General features: G+C 56.1%; 1 protein-coding gene and 1 long non-coding RNA gene across 3 annotated transcripts; one reads left to right on the forward strand and one right to left on the reverse strand.

The window, feature by feature from the left end:
* Positions 1-331: 331 nt before the first annotated feature.
* UPK2 (uroplakin 2) lies at positions 332-2,955 on the reverse strand. 2 transcript variants are annotated; one of them, XM_017338648.3, is made up of 6 exons: positions 2,930-2,955; positions 2,212-2,707; positions 1,607-1,738; positions 1,288-1,426; positions 967-1,037; positions 332-600 (listed from the first exon to the last, which is right to left on the reverse strand). In XM_017338648.3, exons 2-6 carry the CDS (start codon positions 2,285-2,287, stop codon positions 464-466), a joined length of 555 nt encoding a protein of 184 aa, XP_017194137.2. In that variant the 5' UTR covers positions 2,288-2,707; positions 2,930-2,955; the 3' UTR covers positions 332-463.
* LOC138847217 (uncharacterized) lies at positions 2,852-3,959 on the forward strand. Its single transcript, XR_011384914.1, has 2 exons — positions 2,852-3,014; positions 3,738-3,959. It is a non-coding gene; the product is annotated as an uncharacterized lncRNA (long non-coding RNA).
* The last annotated feature ends 16,324 nt before the right edge of the window (positions 3,960-20,283 follow it).

The following is a 20,283-nucleotide window of genomic DNA, read 5'->3' on the forward strand; positions in this document are numbered from 1 at the left end:
GTCTTTAGGCCCCATAAGGCGCACCAGCCCCAGCTTCTGCACCTTCCCCAGGCCCCTGGCTGGGTGGCCTGCTGTGGGCTGTGCAGGGTGTGGGGCTGGGAGCTCTGACGCCCGGACCATCTCACCCTCAGGCCCCTGCCTGCCTCCCTCCTGGGGGAAAGCAGCTCTGAGGCCCTGGGGCAGGTCAGGCACCTGCTCCTGCGCCTGCAGCCTGGGTGTGGAGCCCGGCGGAGGGAAACACACGCTGCAGATGGGGCGTCAGCCTTTATTGTAAGGACTGAGTTCCCTAAGAGGGGACTTGCTGGGGGTGGGGGTGAGCAGGGAAGGAACATGGCTTTTAGCGGATCAAAGACCCCAGAGGAGGGAGGTGAGGGCACCGAGGGAGCCAGAGGCTGCTCCCTGAGGCCTGGGAGGAGCCAGGCTGGGGAAGAGGTGGAGCCTGGGCTGGGCGGGGCTGGCCTCCTCACTTGCGGGCGCCCAGTGCCAGGGCCGTGATGAAGCCCACAACCAGCAGGAACATGGCGACGGAGAGCAGCACGGTGATGACCACCATGCCCCCTGTGCGGGCCATTCCCAGCCCAATGGACTCCACGTTCCTTCCTGTCGGGAGAGGGAGAGAGAGCGTGAGAGCAAGAGCAAGGGGGGTGGAGCCTTTGGCGGCAGCCTGCTGAGGCTCACAGCCTAGCCCCTCATCCATCCAAGCAACTGACCAACCAATGGGTGCAGACATTTCTGAAGCACCTGTCAGTCACCCAGGACACAGCCCCTGCCTGCGAGGAGCCCTTCACTCAGTAGTGCGGCAGGTGGGTAGACAGGCAGATGGGTGTTAGGGGCCAAGCGCTGGGACGGAGGAGCGAAGGTACCAAGGGGGCCCAGTGGGGTGCAGCAAAGCCAGACTGGGGCTTGGGGGGGTCTGGAGCATGTGTGGGCCCTGACACGTGAGCTGGAGGTGGCAGTGTGACTTACGAGGAAGCGTGGACATTGGGACCTCTCTGCTGGACTCGGCGGATGTCCCCTTCGTCACCAGGTAGGAAACGCTTCGGGGGTTTGGGAGAGAGAGGAGCGACCTTTCAGTGAACAAACGGCACCTGGCAGAGGAGGGTGCTGGCCTGGGCCCCGCCTACCCCACAGTTGTGCTCCCATCTCTGCCCCACCAAGAGAGGCCCAGTTTTTACCCCTTTGGCTGTGCCCTCCCTCTCGCCCCCATGTGACCCAGACCCCCACCCATGAACCTCTCTTCCTGTACCTCCATCCCGCAGATGCCCCAGGACTGGAGTGGGTACCTACTAGTATTTGGTTCCTGGCACGAGATTTGTCACCTGGTATGCGCTGAGCCGAGTGACCACGAAGCCAGCCCCACTGTCTACCACACTCACCAGCTCCCTGCGCCCGCGGCACGGAGGCACCACGAAGCTGGACTTCACCACTGGGCAGGAAATGGGGTGTGGGAGCCAGGGTCAAGTTTCTGGAGACCCCGAAAAGGAGCAATGTTGGAGGCGTGCCCCAGGGTAGGAGTTGCCAGCGTGGTATGAACAGGGGAAGGAACGCGGGTGTCCTGGGACGGGCCCTCTGGGGAGCAGGGGGTGTCCCGGGATGGGGCACAGACCTTGGCTGTCATTGGCTCTGCGGACCCTCAGTGTGGCGTTGCCTCCCGTGAGGTGACAGGGGGGCAGAGCAACCAGCAGGCTCTCCGTTAGCGCCGGGGACAGCAGGCCAGTGAGACCTGAGATGTTGAAGTCTGCTGGGAGGCCAGGAGGGCACTCAGAAGGGAGTCAACTCCCTCCAGGCCATCAGATCTGGCCCTGAACCCCTGGGCCCGTTCTGAGTTCAGAGTCCAGCTCCCCCTCCACGCTGCCACCCATGGGCAGAACAGCCGGACCTGCACGGGTCTGCCCGCCAGGTGGCAGGCTTGGGCTGCAGAAACCGGGTGCTCCACCAAGTTGTTCCCAGCCAGACCTTGGAAGCCAGGAGCGGGAGCAACCGACCTCCTCCCTAGCAAAGCCTTGGACCCATTCCCACACCGCTGTGCCTCCTGGGTCTGGAAAAGGACCAGGAGTGCGCTCTGGGCCTAGCGTCTGCGCCTGGTCACTGCCGTCACCAGCTCCCACCCCCAACAGGCCAGACCAGTACCTCTGTGAGAGCCCTGGAAGGCCCAGTGCCCCCTGCCAGGCCCTCAAGGCCCGCTCCACCCCCACCAGACATGGCAGAGACCTGCAGCCCCTGGGGCCAGGGCAGCCAGCAAAACCAGGATCGAGGGCAAAGTCCAGACGGGCAGCAGAGATGCCATGCCGGGCGGGGAGCTGGACCGGTGCTGGCAGGCTGGGGCTTCCCGAGGCAAGTGAGGCCCTGCCCCCGGGGATGACTGATTATGTCCTGGGGGTGGGAGGGGCTGGAGGGGAATCCAGTCCAACCTGCCCCCTTGGGCCCCACAGCCTCAGGGGAAGGCCCCCAGACAGGTTTTTCAGGATGGGGAGCTGGCCCTGCAGCTGTGGGGCGGGAGATGCCCTGGCTGGGGTCTTGGCAGCCTGGCAGCAGCGGCCAGACTAAATCACCCCTTAGGCACAGTGTGCCTCTGGGGTCTGGCCTGTGGGGGACGGTGCCCCCAGGTTGGGGGTATCCCTGGGGCGGGGGGAGCAGGGAGTTCTGAAGTTACCCTCGTGTGTAGGAAAAGGCGAGCAGCCAGGATGGGCTCCTGGAGGGGCCTTGGCTAGGGAAGAATGGGAGAGAGAGCAGACAAGGGGCGGGGGGTTGGAGGCCAGCAGAGCCAAGGAGTCTAATTCTTGGTGTTGACTGAGGCCCAGATTGCTGTGGCTCCAGGAGAGGCGTGGGGGCCTGTGCCGGGGGGTTGGGGGTGTGTGTAAGCACCAGGAGGGCTGGGGAAGACTTCCAGAGAGACCAGACAGCAGATACCAGGGAGGTGGACACTGACCTTGCCCAGCCTTGGGCAGCGAGCATTTGCTGAACTGATTGAAAGTAGAGAAAGAACTGGAAAGAGACAATGAAAGAGGGGGCAGGTAAGGAGCAAGCCCAGACTGGGAGGTGAGGTTGTCCCCCGGCTCTGCAGATGTGGGACCCGAGACACAGACAGGTGGACTCACCTGTGGGACGCGGACCGTGGGTGGGAGAGGCTGTTGTAGAGCTCCTGGGGCCCTGCGAGCTGTCTGTCCCCATGTGTCTCTACTCTGTGTCTTCCCCACTTCCAGAGAAGGAAAGTGAGAGGCTGGGGGTGGGGGGAGATGTGGCCTTACCTCCATGGTGGGGAGCAGGGGGCAGGTGGGGGATGACAAGGAAGACAGAACTCCCCAGCACCTGTCTGCAAATCTAACCAGCTCCAGAGGCCCCGGGCATCTTGTTAGATGTGGGCGCTGATTCGGGGGTCTGAGGTGAAGACTGAACGTCTGCATTTCTGATGAGCTTCCTTCCAGGCGGCCCCGAGGGGGCAACCTGAGAGGCCCACAGCTGGGGTCCCAGAGAGTCTCTGGCAGCCCCCACCCGACCCCTGCCCAGGGCGGTGTTTTCTTCCCAGTCTGCCAGGACAGGCTACCTCTGAGTACAGAACTGAATCTGTTTCCTGTCTCTTGACTTTTGGCCCTGTTTGGATCAGATCCTACCATCGCCCTACAGATGGAAAGAGGGCCTTTGGCACATTAAGGAGAACTTGGGGCACAGCAGGTTAGGCTGCCACCCTCATCCCATGTAAGTGCCGTCAAATTCCACTTGCTCTACTTCCCATCCAGCTCCCTGCTGATGTGCCTGGGCAAGTGGCAGAAGACGGCCCAAGTGCGTGGACTCCTGCACCCACACGGGAGGCTGCTGGCTTCAGCCTAGCTCAGCCCCAGCCATCGTGGCCATTTGGGGAGTGAACCAGTGGATGGAAGATGTCTCTCTCTTTCTGTGTGTGTGTGTGTGTGTGTGTCTAACTCTGCCTTTCAAATAAAATAAATCTTGAAGAAAAAGGGGAACTCGGGAGAGCGGGAACAGACTGAATGGTAGAATACTGGGTGAGGGGACTTCCTGGGGCTCCTCAAATCCCACCTCCCAGCCGGCAGGATGTTCACACTGGCACTTGGGAGGCACCTCTTGCCATTTCAGTCACAGTCAGGAAGCAAAGAGAACAGGTTGGGTTTGTTGCAGAGCAGGTTGCTTTGGGTCCACGCATAAGCCCCCAGCCCCATCGGGAATTACGACTGGGACAGAGTGGGGGAGGGGAGGGCAGATCTCTGACGAGATTTGAAAGGTCTGTGTAGGCTCTGTGCCTTTAAGCCCTCCCTTTTCCTTGCAACCCCCCCCCCCTCCACGTTCCCCACCCCAACCCTCCCCAGGTTTCTGGAGGAGCTGAGAGTTGCGTCTTCTCCCTGCCCTGCCGAGCTGCTCACTGGCTGCTCTGGAGGCTGTGCTTTGCGGTCTCCATGGAAACCATTAGTTGCTAAGCAACTGGAGCATCATCTGTGCTGAGCTCTCGCATCTAATTATCCCATCACAGTGGCTGAGAAGGGTTTGGGGAGCTGAGAGGAGGGGGAGGCCAAGTGCAGGAGCAAGAGGATAACTCTTTTAGCAGAACAGATTCATTGACAATGCTGAAGTCATTTAAAGTCACAGCACCCTGTTCCTCTGAGGATTTCTCCATGGCTTGCCGGGAGGGAACCAGGGCCACAGGTGCCTGGGGGCTGTCTTTTGGACTCAGTTTTTCCAGGCTGTCTCAGCTTTGGAGTCTTGATCTTGATTCTGCACTCTCACGTTCCCTCCCCAGCTTTCCTCCTTCCAGATCTCGTATTCAATCCCACAGATGGTTGCTGAGTACCAAGCGTGTCTGTCGTAGTAGGCACCGAGGTAGAAGGGGCAGAGAAGTTTCTTCCACCAAGGAGCCGCTCTGTCTCTCTCTGCCCCGACTCGCTCCTGGCACGGACCTCTCCTTGCTGGACTGTGAGACTTTTTCTTTTCTGGTCTATGGCACTTCTGTAGCCAGAAAAGCTGGACTCAGAGCCCAAGTGTTTCTGACGTGCCTTTGGTTCTCTTTCCACATTGCTGCTCTCCCGCCTCCCAATTAGAAACACATGTCTGGCTCCACGGGCAGGTCAGCCCCCGGTGGCTACTCCAGTCCTCCTGTTTCTGAGCGATGCCATGCAACTTCAGCTGGGTCTTTAAAAAAAAAAAAAGTTCATTTATTTTATTTGAAAGGCAGAGTGACAGAGAAAGAGAGACAGAGACAGAGTGAGATTTTCCATCTGTTGGTTCACTTCCCAAATAGCCACAACGGCCTGGGCTGGGCTAGGCCAAAGCCAGGAGTCAGGAGCTCCATCCGGGTCTCCCACCTGGGTGGCAGGGTCCCAAATACGCTGACCATCTTCCACTGCTCTCCTGGATGCATTAGCAGGGCTCTGGGTCAGAGCAGCCCGGATGGGAAATGTCAGTTCTATATGGGATGCCGGTGTCACAAAAGGTGGCTTACCCCCTACACCACCACGCTGGCCCCCGGGGGGTTGCTCTGAACTTCAGTTTTCACACCTTTAAAATGGGAAGACTCATTCCCTCCCTACTCTAAAGATTGAGCAAGATATGATAGGTGTAAAAGTGGTTGAAAATAAAGATGCAGGAGGACTGCTGGAGACTCTGTCATCGCATGTAGGCGAGGGGGGCCTGCGCTGTGTGTAGCAGGGTAAGCTTCCACCTGAGACGCCGGCATCCTATGTGGGCTGCTCCATTCCCAACCAAGCTCCTGCTAGTGGCCTGGGGAAAGTAATGGAAGATGGCCTAAGTGTTAGGGCACCTGCTGCCCATGTGAGAGACCCAGATGAAGCTATGGCTCCTGGCATTGGCCTGGCCAAGCCCTGGCCCTTGCAGTCATCTGGTGAATGAACCAGTGGATGGAAGATTGATATCTCCCTCTCTCTCTCTCTGTAACTCTGCCTTTCAAATAAATAAATAAATCTTTTTTGAGAGAGAAGGGGGGAGAGAGAGAGAGAGGGAGAATCCCAGCTCCAAGGGTTGGAAGAGACCTAGATGCTCTCTCTCTCTCTCTCTCTCTCTTTTTTTTTTTTTTTTTTTAATGTAGCCTGTGATACAGCACTTATCCTGAAGTCCCCTTCCAGCTTTGTGCTTTGGCCGAGTTACCTGCCTGCTCTGAGCTGCAGTTTCATCTTGTATAGAAAGGGGATGAGGAGCTAGCCCTGTGGCGTAGTGGGTAAAGCCACTGCCTGCAGTGCCAGCATCCCATATAGGCACCGGTTCAAGTCCCAGCTGCTCCACTTCTGATCCAGCTCCCTGCTATGGCCTGGGAAAGCAGTGGGATATAGCCCAAGTCCTTGGGCCCCTGTATCCACAAGGGAGACCTGGAAGAAGCTCCTGGCTCCTGGCTCTGGATTGGCCCAGCTCCAGCCATTGCAGCCAATTGAGGAGTGAATCAGTGGATGGAAGACCTCTTTCTCTCTGCCTCTCCTTTTTTTCTCTGTGTAACTCTGCCTTTCAAATAAATAAATAAATCTTAAAAAAAAAAAAAAGAAAGGGGGATGAAACCTGTCTTGCTGGAATTTTGTGACTATCAGATGAATTTATTTAAGAGTGCCTAGTACAGTCTCTGGCTCAATGAACTCTACCTCTGCCTGTCAAAAAAAAAAAAAAAAAAAAAAAAAAACACTAATGGAAGTCATTTATTGTATCCTTTCCTTTTCATTAACCCTCATTGCCAATGAAGACCGGAGGCCCAGAGGCCATACATGACTTTCTTTCCTTCTCCTCCTCTTCCTCCTTCACCTCTTCCTCCTCCAAGACTTATTTATGGGGCCGGTACTGTGTGCCAGCATCCCATATGGGCACTGGTTCTAGTCCCAGCTGCTCCTCTTCCGATCTAGCTCCCTGCTATGGCCTGGGATAGCAGTTGAAGATGGCTCAAGTCCTTGGGACTCTGTACCCACATGAGAGGCCTGGAGGAAGCTCCTGGCTCCTGGCTTTGGATCGGCACAGCTCTGGCTGTTGCGGCCATCTGGAGAGTGAACCAGCGGGTAGAAGACCTCTCTCTCTGTCTTTATGTCTCTCTGTAACTCTGTCTTTCAAATAAATATAATAAATCTTTAAAAGAAAAGACTTATTTATTTATTTGAAAGACAGAGTTACAGAGAGAGAGGGAGATTTTCCAACCACTGGTTCACTCCCTTGATAGACACAATGGAAGGGCTGGGCCAGGCTGAGGCCAGGAGCCAAAAGCTTCATCCGGGTCTCCACGTGAATGGCAGGTGCCCAAACACTTGGGCCATCCTCCACTGCTTTTCTCAGGCCATTAGCCGGGAGCTGGATTGGAAGTAGAGCAGCCAGGATATGAACTGGTGCCCATTTAGGATGCCAGTGTCACAGGTGGTGGCTTTATGCCACAGTGCCAGACCCCACATATGACTTTTTGAGGGTCACAGCAGATAAGGAATGAGGTGGGATGTAACTCAGAATTTGTTTTTCCAACTATGCCATTGAAAGGCATGGAAAGGTAGCCCAAGTGCAAAGGCGACTGAGCTGGGGCCAGCTGTTCCCCGTGTGCCCCTCAGAGGCAGCAGACACACACTGCCTGCCCACGCACTCATTCGTCAGTCGGTGCGCATCTCGTCTCTGGTGGTACCAGGCCAGGTGTTGAGATGCAGAGATAACCAGACGCAATCCCTGTCTCACCTTGCTGAGGGTCGAAGAACAAACTGCAGTTAGGCTGGTTGAGATAAGTGGAAGGGCATATTCTAAAACAGAGGGAGCAGCTTAGAGTAGGCTAGCGGCGTGCATTAGCCTGGAAACTACAAATGATCCATGGTGGCCGGAAAGCAGGACTCAAAGACGGGCATGGTGTGAGCCATGCCACCGGCTGGCGACCAGGACTTCGGAGCCCATGCGAAGGCTCAGGGCTCAGTGTTTGCCCTGCAGAACACAGAAGGCCTTTGAGGGGTTTTAAGTGTGTCGAGAGCATTCTGGCAACAGTGTGGAGAATGGATTGGCAGCCGGGAAGACACGGGGCAGGATGACTAGGCGAGAAGCAAAATGACCCGAGTGGGAGAAAGTGTGCCAGGCAGGAAGCACAGGCACAGCCGGGAGCCCCCAGATGGCAGGGCAGGCGGTTCCCAGGAGGCTGACGGGAGTCGGGGGTTGCCTGCAGAGCAAGCTCAGGGAAGGAAGAATGAAGATCGGTTTCCAGATCTGTGTTTCAGAGTGGATCTGAGGGAGGGGCAGGGAGAAGGAGCTGTGGCTGTGCTGGGTGCTGCGATGCCAGCTCCAGGGTCAGCCCGTGACCTCTGCTCCCACCAGGTGCGCCCGCATGTGTAGCCCCGCATCCGTGTGTGGCCAATAGAACAGGCAGCGGTGATGGCATGCCACAGCTGAGGCTGAGCGGTAAGAAGCAGGCGCCTTCCTCCTGCCGCCCTTCGGAAGGCTCTCTCGGGAGGATACGCAGTGGCTGCTATATGAGGGGGTCTACATGGGAGGGGCTGAGGCCTCCGCCAAGGAGCCGCGGGTCATCTTGACCCCCCCCCCCCCCCGCCCCAGGCAGCAGGTCCGAGAACTTGTGCACTCTCAAGCTGGTCGTCCACCTCTGCTCGAACCCTTGGAGGACTGCACCTGTGCCGCCAGCCTCGCTGAAGCCTGGTGAGATGCCAGATCCAGCCAGTCAAGGTCTCCCAGACCCCCTCCTCAGGAGAAACGCTTGCTTTTATGAGGCACTAAGTTGTGGGGTGACTTGCTATGGTGTAGTAGACAACCAATAGAACCGTCCTGGGGAAATCACAGACATTTGCATCATCGATGGAGAGACAGAGCTCCACCCCCACCCCCACCCCGCCCGCACCGGGTCCCTTTCCAAATGCCCTCAACTCCCAGGGCCTGACCAGGCTGAAGCCAGGAGCCAGGAACTCCATCTGCGTCTCCCATGTACCATACTTGAACCACCACCTGCTACCTTCCAAGGTGCGCATTAGCAGGAAGCTGGATCAGAAGTGGAGGCGGGACTTGAACCCCACACTCTGTTACGGGATGCAGGCCCAGACCCAAACTCTGTGCCTGCCTGCCCCGCCCCCAGCCCTCCCAGCCAAGCCCTCACCAAGCACCGGCAATTTTGCCGTCCCCTGAAAGCCCCTTCTGCTAGAATGTGATCTCCACAGCCCCGCACCCTCTCCCCACTGCAGCAAGAGTGAGCTTTGTAGACTCAGGTTTGACGACCTCTCCAGTTTAATACCCTTCAAGGACGTCCTTTCCTGCTGAGGATAAAAACCAAACTTCTTGAAGGAGACCTGAACAGCTCTTGAGCCGGTCCCCGCTAACTCTCCAGTGACTTCCTAGATTCTGTTCTAGAACTTCGGTGGGGCCCGTTCTCTGACCTTGAGCCTTTGCAGTTCTTTGAGCCTAGCATGACCTCTCCTCCCTCCCCCTGCACCCCGCTACCTCCCACTCAGCCTTCAGGTCTTCCCTTTGTTAGGACTTCCTCCAGGAGGCCTTCCTGACCACCCCAACCCATGCATGTTGCCCCTTTGCTTGAGGGACCTCTTCAGCAACGTTGACTTCTCTGTGCCTTGGTTTCCTTATTCAGGACATGAGGATGATGGGGGTGGTTGTTGTGGCACAACAGGTAAGCTGCTGCCCGTGACGCCGGTATCCCATGTTACAGCACCAGTTCAAATCCTGGCTGCTCTGCTTCAGATCTAGCACCCTGCTAATACACCTGGGAAGACAACGGAAAATGGCCCAAGTACTTGGGCCTCTGCCACCCGCATGAAAGACCCAGATGACGCTCTGGGCTCCTGGCTTCAGCCTGGATGTTGTAACCATTTGCGGGGTGAACCAGCGGATGGAAGATCTCTCCCCATCTCTCCCTGACACTCTGCCTTTCAAATAAATGAATAAATCTTTTTTAAAAATGAGGATAATAACAGTAATAATAGCTGTTGCCGTTTTCTCTTCTGCTAATGTCCTGATACAAAGTGGTCATGGATTCTTTTTTCAGAGTTCGTCACATTCTATGTTTATTTTCATTTATTTGTAATCCAGACTGTGTCACTAGCTGAGGAACAGTTGTGGTGGGATTAGCAGATTTGTGGGGAGGGCCTGGGGGGGGAGATAGTTGTTTTTATTTATTTATTTCATTTTTATATTTTAATTTTTTAAAATATTGTATTTATTTAGTTGAGAGGTGGAGATACAGACAAAGAGAGGCAGAGACAGAGAGACAGGTCTTCCATCCACTGGTTCACTCCCCAAATGGCTGCTTGGGCATACCAGGTGGGTGTGTGGAAAGTGGTTGGATGCACAGCCTGGAGCAGGTGCTGTGGGGGGCAGAGGGGAGGGTCAGCACAGGTGTTACTGCTGAAGCCTCGGCAAGGAGTGCATGGGGGAAGAAAAGGTCAAGGACCGAGCCTGGGCGCCCCAACAATTATGGGCAAAAGAGGAGAGGAGCCCACATAGGAGACGGGAAGCTCACCTATAAGAAAAAGGAGGGGCCAGCACTGTGGTGTAGTAGGCTAAGCCCGTATGGTTCCAGTTAGTGTCCCAAATGTTCCTCTTCCAATCTGTTCCCTGCTATGGCTTGGGAAAGCAATAGAAGATGGCCCAAGTGCTTGGTATCCTGCACCCGCATGGAAGACCCGGAAGAAGCTCCTGGCTCCTGGCTTCCCCCTGGCCCAGCCCTGGCTGTTACGGCCATTTGGGGAGTGAACCAGCAGATGGAGGACCTTTTGCTCTGTCTCTCTCTCTCTCTGTCGGTAACTCTGCCTCTCAAATAAATAAATAAATAAAATCTTTTAAAAAAGGAGAAGTCCTAAGAGTCCTTTTCCAACTGCAGGGCGGGTGGAGGAGCCTAGATTCCCTCCAACCCATCCCTACCTTCTGCTCTGCTGGGAACCTCCAAGGGGAGGGGGTCAGGGAGGCTTCCTGGGACATTGGTGGGGCGAGAAGGAGACATAAACGAAGCAACACAGCAAGAGAGCAAAGGTGGGCATCGAGGCACAGGGGGCTAAGGCACTGCTGGCACCCATATAGGAGTGCTAGCTGGAGTCCCGGGTGCTTTGCTTCTGATCCAGCTTCCTGCCAGTGGGCCTGGGACGGCAGGGGAAGCTGGTGGGACCCCATCTCAAAGACCAAGTTCCTGGGCTCCAGCCTGGCCCAGCCCTGGCTGTTGTGACCCTTCTGGGGGAGTGAGCCAGTAGATAGACCATCTCTCTCTCTCTCTCTCTTTGTAGCTCTGCCTTTGAAATAAAATTTATTTATTTAAGCAGCAATGGGGGAGAGGTTGGGGTGGGGGAGTTGGGGGAAACCTGAATTCTCCAGTCCAGCGGCTGAGGGACCCAACAGAATTGGGAACTTCAATCTTTGTTGGAGTCCGGCCTTTTCCCACCACCAAGGACTTCCAGGGCAGGCTGTGGCCCAAGCCAGGCCCCAGAGAGCACAGCCGACTGTCTCAAGGCAGCCACCAGGAGGAGCGTCGGCTGTGATGGGAGGGGCCAGGCATGCTTCTGAACCCCTACCAACCGCTGAGGGGGTACAGATCATTATCAGTTTGAATTTTAACTCCAGAGGCAGACGGAGTGAGACCCACAGACAGAGAGCTGCCATCTGCTGGTTCACTTCTCAGTCCGGCAGGCTGAGCCAGGTAAAGCCAGGAGCTGGGAACTTAATCCAGGCAGGTCTCCCACACGGGTCACAGGGACCCAAGTACTTGAGCCCTTACAGGCTGCCCCCGGGTGGTGCAACAGCAGGAAGCAGAGCTGGGAGCTGAACCCAGGCGCTTTAATATACGCTGTGGGCATGGGGACTTGTGTCTCAGTCACCAGGCCAAAGGTCTGCCCCGGGGCGGGGGCGGGGGCGGGGGCGGGGGCGGGGGTAGTCTGGGCACAGTTGCCCAGGCCACAGCCCTCAGCCTGCCTTCCCCCACCTCCCCAAGCCCTGCTTGGTATGCACATCAGATACCAGTGCCCTTTGCAAAACTGTTATTTGTACAGAAGCCTGAGGGAGGAGAAGGGAGGGGAGCTGCTCCCTCCTCTTCCCTGCCTCCCGCCACTTCCACTTGCAGGGACCTGCAGGCAAATACCAACCCCCCTGCCACTCTCCCTCCCTGGCTCAAGGCTGCTGCTCCCACGTGCCCCAGGCTGGGAGTTGCTGTCAGCTCTGCCGGAAATGGCCTGGCCTCGGAACTTCCCCTTACCCTCCTGGGGCCTCCCAACCCCCAGCCCTTCCTCCCTGCTCCCCCATCCCGGAGTTCATGCTGCCCTGGCTTCCCACCTGGCCGGGCTGCCTGGCCTCAGATCTTCTCAGCTCTTTACGAGGCCAGCCCCTGAGCAGCTTCCATGCTGCCAATCCTGCCCTAAGGGAGCAGGCAGAGTCGGGAGTGGGAAGTGGGCCCCTTGGCAGAGAGCTGGGAGGAGAATGGGATGGGCCCTGGGCCCGGGGCTATACCCCCAGCACCTGCTACCTTCCAGCCTGTGACCTTGATCTGTTTCCTGTCTATAAACAGGTGGGAGCGCCTACCTCCCCTAAGCGGAGGTGAGGAGAGAAAGAACGGACACATAGTAGGTGCTTAAAACAAGTTCCCTCCCCACCCTCTTCTGTGGCTCTCTGATGGAGGAGTAGAATGAGAGAAACTAGGGTCCCTGGAGAGAGCTCTCCAAGAGACAGTGGGTACGCTGGGGTGCAGTTATGGATCCCAGGGGCCTAAGAGAACCAGAGCCCTGGTCCCCTCTGATGCTCTTTGCTCACTGCATTCCTCACGTGGCCTGGGCCAGGCCCCTGGGGAAGGTCTCCCTCATGGGACGGGCAGAGGGAGGTCTGGTGGGGGCGCCCAGTGCAGGGAGACTGCCTCTGGGTCTTGAACACCCCCCAGACACCCCCAACTCATAATCCGATTTATATTCCTACTCCCTCGTCTGGACCCGTCACCATGGCAACAGTTTTCTCAGTTGCACTTCATCGGCTTCTCTGCAAATCTTTTTTTCTGCCTCCTTCCATCTTTTCCTCCTGCTCCCTCGGTCAGCTCTTCTGCACTCACAGGGTGCCCACCTTCCCCTTTATCTCTCGGCTTCTCTATTTCTCTCTCGCCGGTATTGCTACCTCCCGGCCTGCCTCTGTCCACATCGCTCTACACCTTCCCTCTTGTCTCTCTCGCTGTTCAAGCCCATGACGGTAGTAATGAGCTGGGGTCTGTTGAGAGGACCAGAGCTGTGTCTTGCGCTATCAGAAGAGGCGGAGAAGCCCGAGTGGTCAGAGATTGGGTCTCAGTGGGTACTGCACGAGATCTGTCCTCAGTGCCACAGTGGGTGGGTGTCAGCGGGCTAGGTCTGTTTAAGTGTGTCTAGGGAGGGAGAGCACTTGGCCTGGCAGTTAGGACGCCGGTTGGGAGAGCCGCACTGGGGAAGCCCACATTCCATATTGGAGTGTCTGGGTTTGAGCCCTAATCCACTTCCAATCCAGCTTCCTGCTGAGGGAGCCCTGGGAGGCAGCAGGTGATGGCTCAAGTACCTGGGTCCCTGCCACCCACGTGGGATACCTGGGTGCAGTTCCCGGGCTCCAGCCTGGCCCAGCCTTGGCTCTTGGAGGCATTAGGGGAATAAACTAACAAAGTATAAGGGCCTCTTTCTGTCTGCCTTCCAGAAAAGTAATTAAACAAAAGAAAACAAAAACGCTGTGGTCGGGTTGCCTGTGTCCCATGCTGGAGTGCCTGAGGTTCTCCAGATCTGTAGAGTTCCAAAGTAAGAGCCTTTGTTGTTATGCAAGACTGCGCCCTTGGGGCCTGTGCTGTGGCGTGGAGGGAAGCCACCACTCTAATCCAGCTCTCTGCTAATGTGCTTGGGAAAGCAGCGGAGGATGGCCCAAGTGAGCGGGCCCCTGCACCCGTGTGGGAGTCTCAGGTAGAGTTCCTGGCTTCAGTCCAGTCCAGCCCTGGCCGTTGCAGCCATTTGGGGAGTGAGCCAGAAGATGGAAGATCTCTCTCTCTCTCTGGCTCTTGCTCTCGCTCTCTGTCTCTCCCTCCTTTTCTGTAACTCTACATTTTAAATAAATAAACTAAAAAGAAAAAAAAAAAAAAGGGCAGGGGGCGGCGCTGTAGGTTATCAGGTAAAGCCACTACCTGCAACACCAGCATCCCATATAGGCTCTGATTGGGTCCTGGCTGCTCCACTTCTGATCCAGTTCCCTGCTAATGGCCCATGAGGGAGACCTGGATGAAGCTTCCGGCTCCTGACTTTGGCCTGGCTCAGCCCTGGCTGCTGGAGTAAACCAGCAGATGGAAGATCTCTCTCTCTCCCTCCCTCTCTCCCCCTCCCTCTCTCTGTAACTCTTTCAATTAAATAAATAAATCTTTTTTTAAAAAATAAAAGACTGTACCTTATCTGACATTTGTACTCAAAATTTTCTGATCTTATTCTTCCATCACACTTTTAAAATATTAGAAAGGCAGAGAGACAGAGAAAGTTCTCTCGGCTGGTTCATTCCTCATAAGCCCACCACAGCCAGGCCTGTGCCACACGGAAGACAGGAGCTCGGAACTGAATCCGGGTTTCCATGTGGCTGGCAGGGACCCAGGTACTTGAGCTGACTCCCAAGATGCACATTAGAAGGAGGCTGGACTGGAAGCAGAGCCGGGAGTTGAACCCAGAGACTGACAGAGGATGCAGGCATCCCAAGCGGGGCTTAACTTGTGCACCTAATGTTGTCCCCCATTAGACTTTTGAGGATCATTATAACCTGATTCCATCCCATCTGCGAAGTCACATCCCTGAGACTTCTCAATGTGACAAGAGCTGGTATCAACCAGAAGAACATTTGTGTGCTTTTGGATTTTGTCTCCATTTCTGTCCTGTTGAGTGTCTTTACTAACAGCTTGTGTAAAAATAGAGTATCACATTTCTGGGGGATAATAAACATCGAAGGACAGAGAAGATCAAAAAATCATCCCCCTGTATAGAACGGTAGACCCAACAAGATGAAATGATGGGAATGTCAGCATGCCCAGGGCCAGACACGGCGTAGAAGCACTCAGGTGGAGAAGAATCAGGGGTTTTAATATGGTCAGCCGAGTCATCAGCATAACCTGGCTGCCACAAGCAAATTCAATTTTTATTAAAGGATTTATTTGTTTATTTGGAAGGCAAAGTGACAGAGAGAGAGAGAGCGAGCTTTCATCTGCTGGTTCACTCCCTAAATGGCCACAACAGCCAGGTCTAGAGCAGGCTAAAGCCAAGAGCCAGGCACTGCATCCTGGTCTCCCACACGGAGGGCAGGGTCTGCTGCCTCCCTGGGAGCATCAGCAGGAAGCTGAACTGGAAGCAGCGAGGATGAGGGGTACCCACATTGCAGGCAGCGGCTTAACCCGCTGGGCGGCCCCAAGCGAAGTCAATGTGAAGCTGTATTACTGGAGAGACGATATTTGGAATAAAGGAGAGGATGGATGGTCCTGCCTGAGGAGCTGCTCAGGTGTCATCCTGGAAGTGACTGGTTGGTGGGATGGGAGTGTTCGGGCCAGAGCAGAGGAAGGCAGGAGTCCCCAGGGCTCAAGTATTGAAGGGCTGTTCTGGGAGGAATGAGTCTTCCACTGGGGGGACTGCTGGGGGGCGGGTTCAGCCCCAAGCGGAGCTGGCTCGGTGGAGAGTGCTAGGAGACGGAGTTCAGCTCAGAGCGAGGAAAACCAGATGTTCCTAAAGGGAAGGGGCCGCCTCGGGCGGCCGTGCGGTCTCCACTCCTGCGCTTGTTCCGGATGATGCACTGCTTGCCAGAGATGTTGGCAGGGAGTTGAACATCAGAAAGGATCTGAACTTGGCAGTTGGTCTTTGAGATTTGTTCCCACCAAGATCCGGGTTCCTCTCCTGTTTGCTCTTTCTGGGCCACTCACCGACACACGTATGTATTTGGGTTGGGCAGACCCAGAGTGCATTCAACTTATAAGTTCTTTTTTTTTTTTTTTTTTTTTTTTGACAGGCAGAGTGGATAGTGAGAGAGACAGAGAGAAAGGTCTTCCTTTTTGCCATTGGTTCACCCTCCAATGGCCGCCGCAGCTGGCGCACCGCGCTGATCCGAAGCCAGGAGCCAGGTGCTTCTCCTGGTCTCCCATGCGGTGCAGGGCCCAAGCACTTGGGCAATCCTCCACTGCACTCCCAGGCCATAGCAGAGAGCTGGCCTGGAAGAGGGGCAACTGGGACAGAATCCGGCGCCCCAACCGGGACTAGAACCTGGTGTGCCAGCGCCGCAGGCAGAGGATTAGCCTAGTGGGCCGCGGCGTCAGCCCAACTTATAAGTTCTGTGACGGTCACAGCACCCAGCTTGGTGCCGGGGTGTCAACACCCCAGACACAGTGCCATGGTCCAGCAGTTACCATGGATGTGGCCCTGAGGTCATGGGACCCCACAGACAGAAGCATTAGGCTTTACCATTTCCTTACTCAGAGCTCTTTTTATTATTATTATTAAAAATATTGGCCGGTGCCGTGGCTCACTAGGCTAATCCTCCACCTGGGGCACTGGCACCCCAGGTTCTAGTCCCGGTCAGGGTGTCGGTTTTGTCCTGGTTGCCCCTCTTCCAGGCCAGCTCTCTGCTGTAGCCTGGGAGTGCAGTGGAAGATGGCTCAAGTGCTTGGGCCCTCCACCCGCATGGGAGACCGGGAGGAAGCACCTGGCTCCTGGCTTCAGATTGGCGCAGTGCGCTGGCCGTAGCAGCCATTTGGGGAGTGAACCAATGGAAGGAAGACCTTTCTCTCTCTCTCTCTCACTGTCTAACTCTGCCTGTCCAAAAAAAAAAAAAAATTTTTTTTTTTTACTTAGTGGCCCAGTGGGTTAAGCTGCTGCCTGCAATGCCGGCATCCTGTATGAGCACCAGTTGGAAACCTGGTTGCTCCACTTTGGTTCCAGCTCCCTGCTAATGTGCCTGGGAAGGCAGCAGCAGATGACCCAAGTGACTGGGCCCCTGCCACCCACGTGGGAGACCTGGATGGAGTTTCTGGTTCCTGGCTTTGGACTAGCCCAGCCCTTGCCATTATGGCCATATGGAGAGTGAACCAACAGATGGAAGATCTCTCTCTCTCCCCGTAACTCTGCCTTTCATAAAATAAAATCTTTAAATTTTTTAAAATTTATTTGAAAGGCAGATTGAGTGGCAGAGACTTGAGCACTAGAGCCATCTGCTGTCTTCCCAGGTGCATCAGCGGGGAACCGGATAGGAACAGGAGCAGCCAGATTCCAGTGGGTGCTCTATATGGGATCTGGCATCTCAAGTGGAGGCCTGACCCACTGTGCCACAACACTGGCCTCAGAGCTGTATCTTTTTTTTTTTTTTTAAAGATTTATTGATTTGAAAGGCAGAGTTACACATTATAGAAAGAGAAGGAGAGACAGAGAGAGAGAGATCATTCATCCACTGGTTCACTCCCCAAATAGACAAGGCTGGAGCTGGGCCAGTCCAAAGGCAGGATCCAGGAGCTTCCTCTGGGTCTCCCACATGGGTGCAGGGGCCCAAGCACTAAGGCCATTCTCTGCTGCCTTCCCAGGTGCATCAGCAGAGAGCTGGATTGGAAGTGGAGCAGCCAGGACTTGAACCTTGGAAGTGGAGCAGCCAGAACTCGAGCTGGTGCCCATATGGGATGCCAGCACCGCAGGCAGCAGGCAGCCTTACCTGCTACGCCACAGCACTGGCCCCAACCTTTTAAAAACTCTTCCTGAACTGGGATTTCAACTTACCAGTGCCCCAGGGGTTATGAGAAGTTAAAGATCTTTGCACAAATATTTTTGAAAATTTTATTTATTTGAGAGAGAGAACACTCTTGTCTGCTGGTTCACTGTACAACAGTCAAGGCTGTCCCAGAGCTGTAGGTGGCAAGGATCCCACTACTGGGGCCATTACTGCCCCCTCCCAAGGTCGCGTGAGCAGGGAGCTGAAACCAGGAGCAGGAGACAGGCACCCCACGTGAGACCCAAGCATCCCAGCCTGCGTCTTAACCATCAGCCTGGGAGCCAGCCCCAGGTTACGGTTCCTGGCAGGTGAAGACATGAGGCCCAGGGAGGTTAATCAGTTTGCCTGAGGCCACAGAGCAGGCTTCAGGCTGCCTGGGGCTCAGTACATGCCTGCCCCCGCTTTGTGCACAGTCCAGAGATGCCTCTTGGGAGCCAGTGAGCGACATGCACGTGAATAGGGTCGTGATGAGGGGGCAAAAAGGGGCCTGGGAGACGGGAGGTTTCTGAGCACCCTTTCAGGCTGGGGGAGGGGAGGGGTCGATGTCCAGATTGCCTTCCCAGATCCTCTGGCCGCCCAGGGCAATAAGCCAGACACAGGAAGAAGTCCAGTGGAACGCTGGATACCAGAGGCCCAGTGGTGTTGTGGAAGAGTCTGGATGGGGTATTAGGAGGCCTGGGGACTTCTGCCAGCTGTCACTTCCCAGCCACGTGATTTTTTTTTTTTTTTTTTTTGACAGGCAGAGTGGACAGTGACAGAGACAGAGAGAAAGGTCTTCCTTTACCGCTGGTTCACCCTCCAATGGCCGCTGCAGCCAGCACACCACGCTGATCTGAAGCCAGGAGCCAGGTGCTTCTCCTGGTCTCCCATGCAGGTGCAGGGCCCAAGGATTTGGGCCATCCTCCACTGCACTCCCGGGGCACAGCAGAAAGCTGGCCTGGAAGAGGGGCAACCGGGACAGAATCCGGCGCCCCGACCAGGACTAGAACCCGGTGTGCCGGCGCCGCAGGTGGAGGATCAGCCTATTGAGCCACAGCGCCGGCCGTCACGTGATTTTACCCAAGTCCCTTCCCCATCTTTTGCAAGTAGCAGCTCTACAGTACTGCATATAAGAGCAAATTCATGCAGCAACTAAGCATGTCCTGTGGGCACTGTCCCCCAGCCTTCAGTTAAGGGCACGAATTCAATGTTCCCAGCACCCAGAACAACCAAGGTGGGGCGTCGGGCAAGCAGAGGTGCCTGGCTGTGACTTCCTCAGGGGCCCTGCTCCGGTTTATGAACTCCGTCCTCCCAAGTGGACTGGAGCCAAGCAGTTTTCTCTCTCTCTAGCTTGCCATTTAATCTCTCTCTGCAGGGTGAAGAAGGCCTTGCAGACACACTCACTCCTTTGTACATGTTAAGAGACAGAGGCCCGGCGAGAGGGAGTGCCTAGGCCAAGGTCACATGCACTGGACTCCCAGGCCAGCCTCCTCCTGGAATGTGGATTGAATGGATGAGAAATGGGTTGTGTGGGAATGCAGCCCCACAGGTCTCTGGCTGAGACCTCTTGCTGGGCTCCTGCTCTGTCTGGAGGCCCCCAGCGACATGCACCACCTGCCTGAACAGAACCACACCCATGGCTGGAAGAAGTCTCCGCTCCGATGTCATTCCCTGTTCTGGGGTCCCAAGTCTGGGACATAGATCTCCCCTGAGTGTGCCCAAGCCCTCATCACACTGAGTTGAGCCTGCCTGTTACTGGCTGTCAGTCTCCAACCAGGCTGTGAGGGGGGCCAGGACCTCATATGTCTTGTCACAAGCATAAGCAGTGCCCAGCACATGGTAGGACTAAATGGGCGGAGTTGGTCAGGGGAGGGGAAGGCAAACGTTGAGTCGGGTATGGCGACCTGTAGGGGCAGCACTGCCCGCACAGGAGATCTGAGAGGGAGGCGGGCAGGGGAGTGAGTGAGGCAACGGCCTGGCCCTGGGTGACCGTGGGCTCTGCCAATCTGGGAGGGCTGTTGGGGAGAAAGGCAGTGGTTGTGAGCACCCACAATCCCTCAGGGGGGATCTTTTGATGATCTGAACCCAGAAGGCCGCTTGGTTGGAGGGCGGGAAGCTCCAGGGGACAGGACTGCCAGTGAGAGCTTTGAAGCCGGCCAGGGCTTTGCAGGATTCTGGGGTCTGGAGGCATGTGAGCTGGAGGCGGGCCTGGGCCGCAGAAAGGAGAGGCGGATGCAACTCCCTCGCGTCCCTGTCTATTAGATGGCGACTTCGGAGGGCATGGCCTGCATCCTCTGTGTTCTTTCTGCCCGGCTCCAGGTTGTCTGGGCACCTGGGACGCGCGGCGCGGAGTTGCTAGGGCAGGGATCTGTTGGGAGTGGCTGGGGCAGTCCGCTGTGTGGGACAGCAAGGTTAGGGGTCCTGCGAGCTCCCTTCTTCCTCCCCGGAGAGCTCTCCCTCCCTCGGACGGTGCAGTTCTCAGGGAAGGACCCTCTAGCTGTCCCCAACGTCCTTGCGCGAATCCCCACGTGAGCATGTTTTTGCCAGCGGCTGCTAAGCCAGGTCTAGCCACCAGGGGGCAAGAGAAAAAAAACGAGCCGTCCTTAAGGTCAGTGTCCCTCCTCTTCCCACCCACACGCACCT

This window comes from Oryctolagus cuniculus, chromosome 1, assembly GCF_964237555.1.
Source record: "Oryctolagus cuniculus chromosome 1, mOryCun1.1, whole genome shotgun sequence".
In the NCBI taxonomy this organism is placed as follows: domain Eukaryota; kingdom Metazoa; phylum Chordata; class Mammalia; order Lagomorpha; family Leporidae; genus Oryctolagus; species Oryctolagus cuniculus.

Coding starts and splice junctions, on each gene's coding strand:
- UPK2 (XM_017338648.3), bottom strand. CDS start 2,287: ATGGCATCTCTGCTGCCCGTCTGGACTTTGCCCTCGATCCTGGTTTTG. Junction 1,739..2,211: donor CCTGGCCCCAGGGGCTGCAG/GTCTCTGCCATG, acceptor GCCTCCCAGCAG/ACTTCAACATCTCAGGTCTC. Junction 601..966: donor CCCAATGTCCACGCTTCCTC/GTAAGTCACACT, acceptor CTCTCCCGACAG/GAAGGAACGTGGAGTCCATT.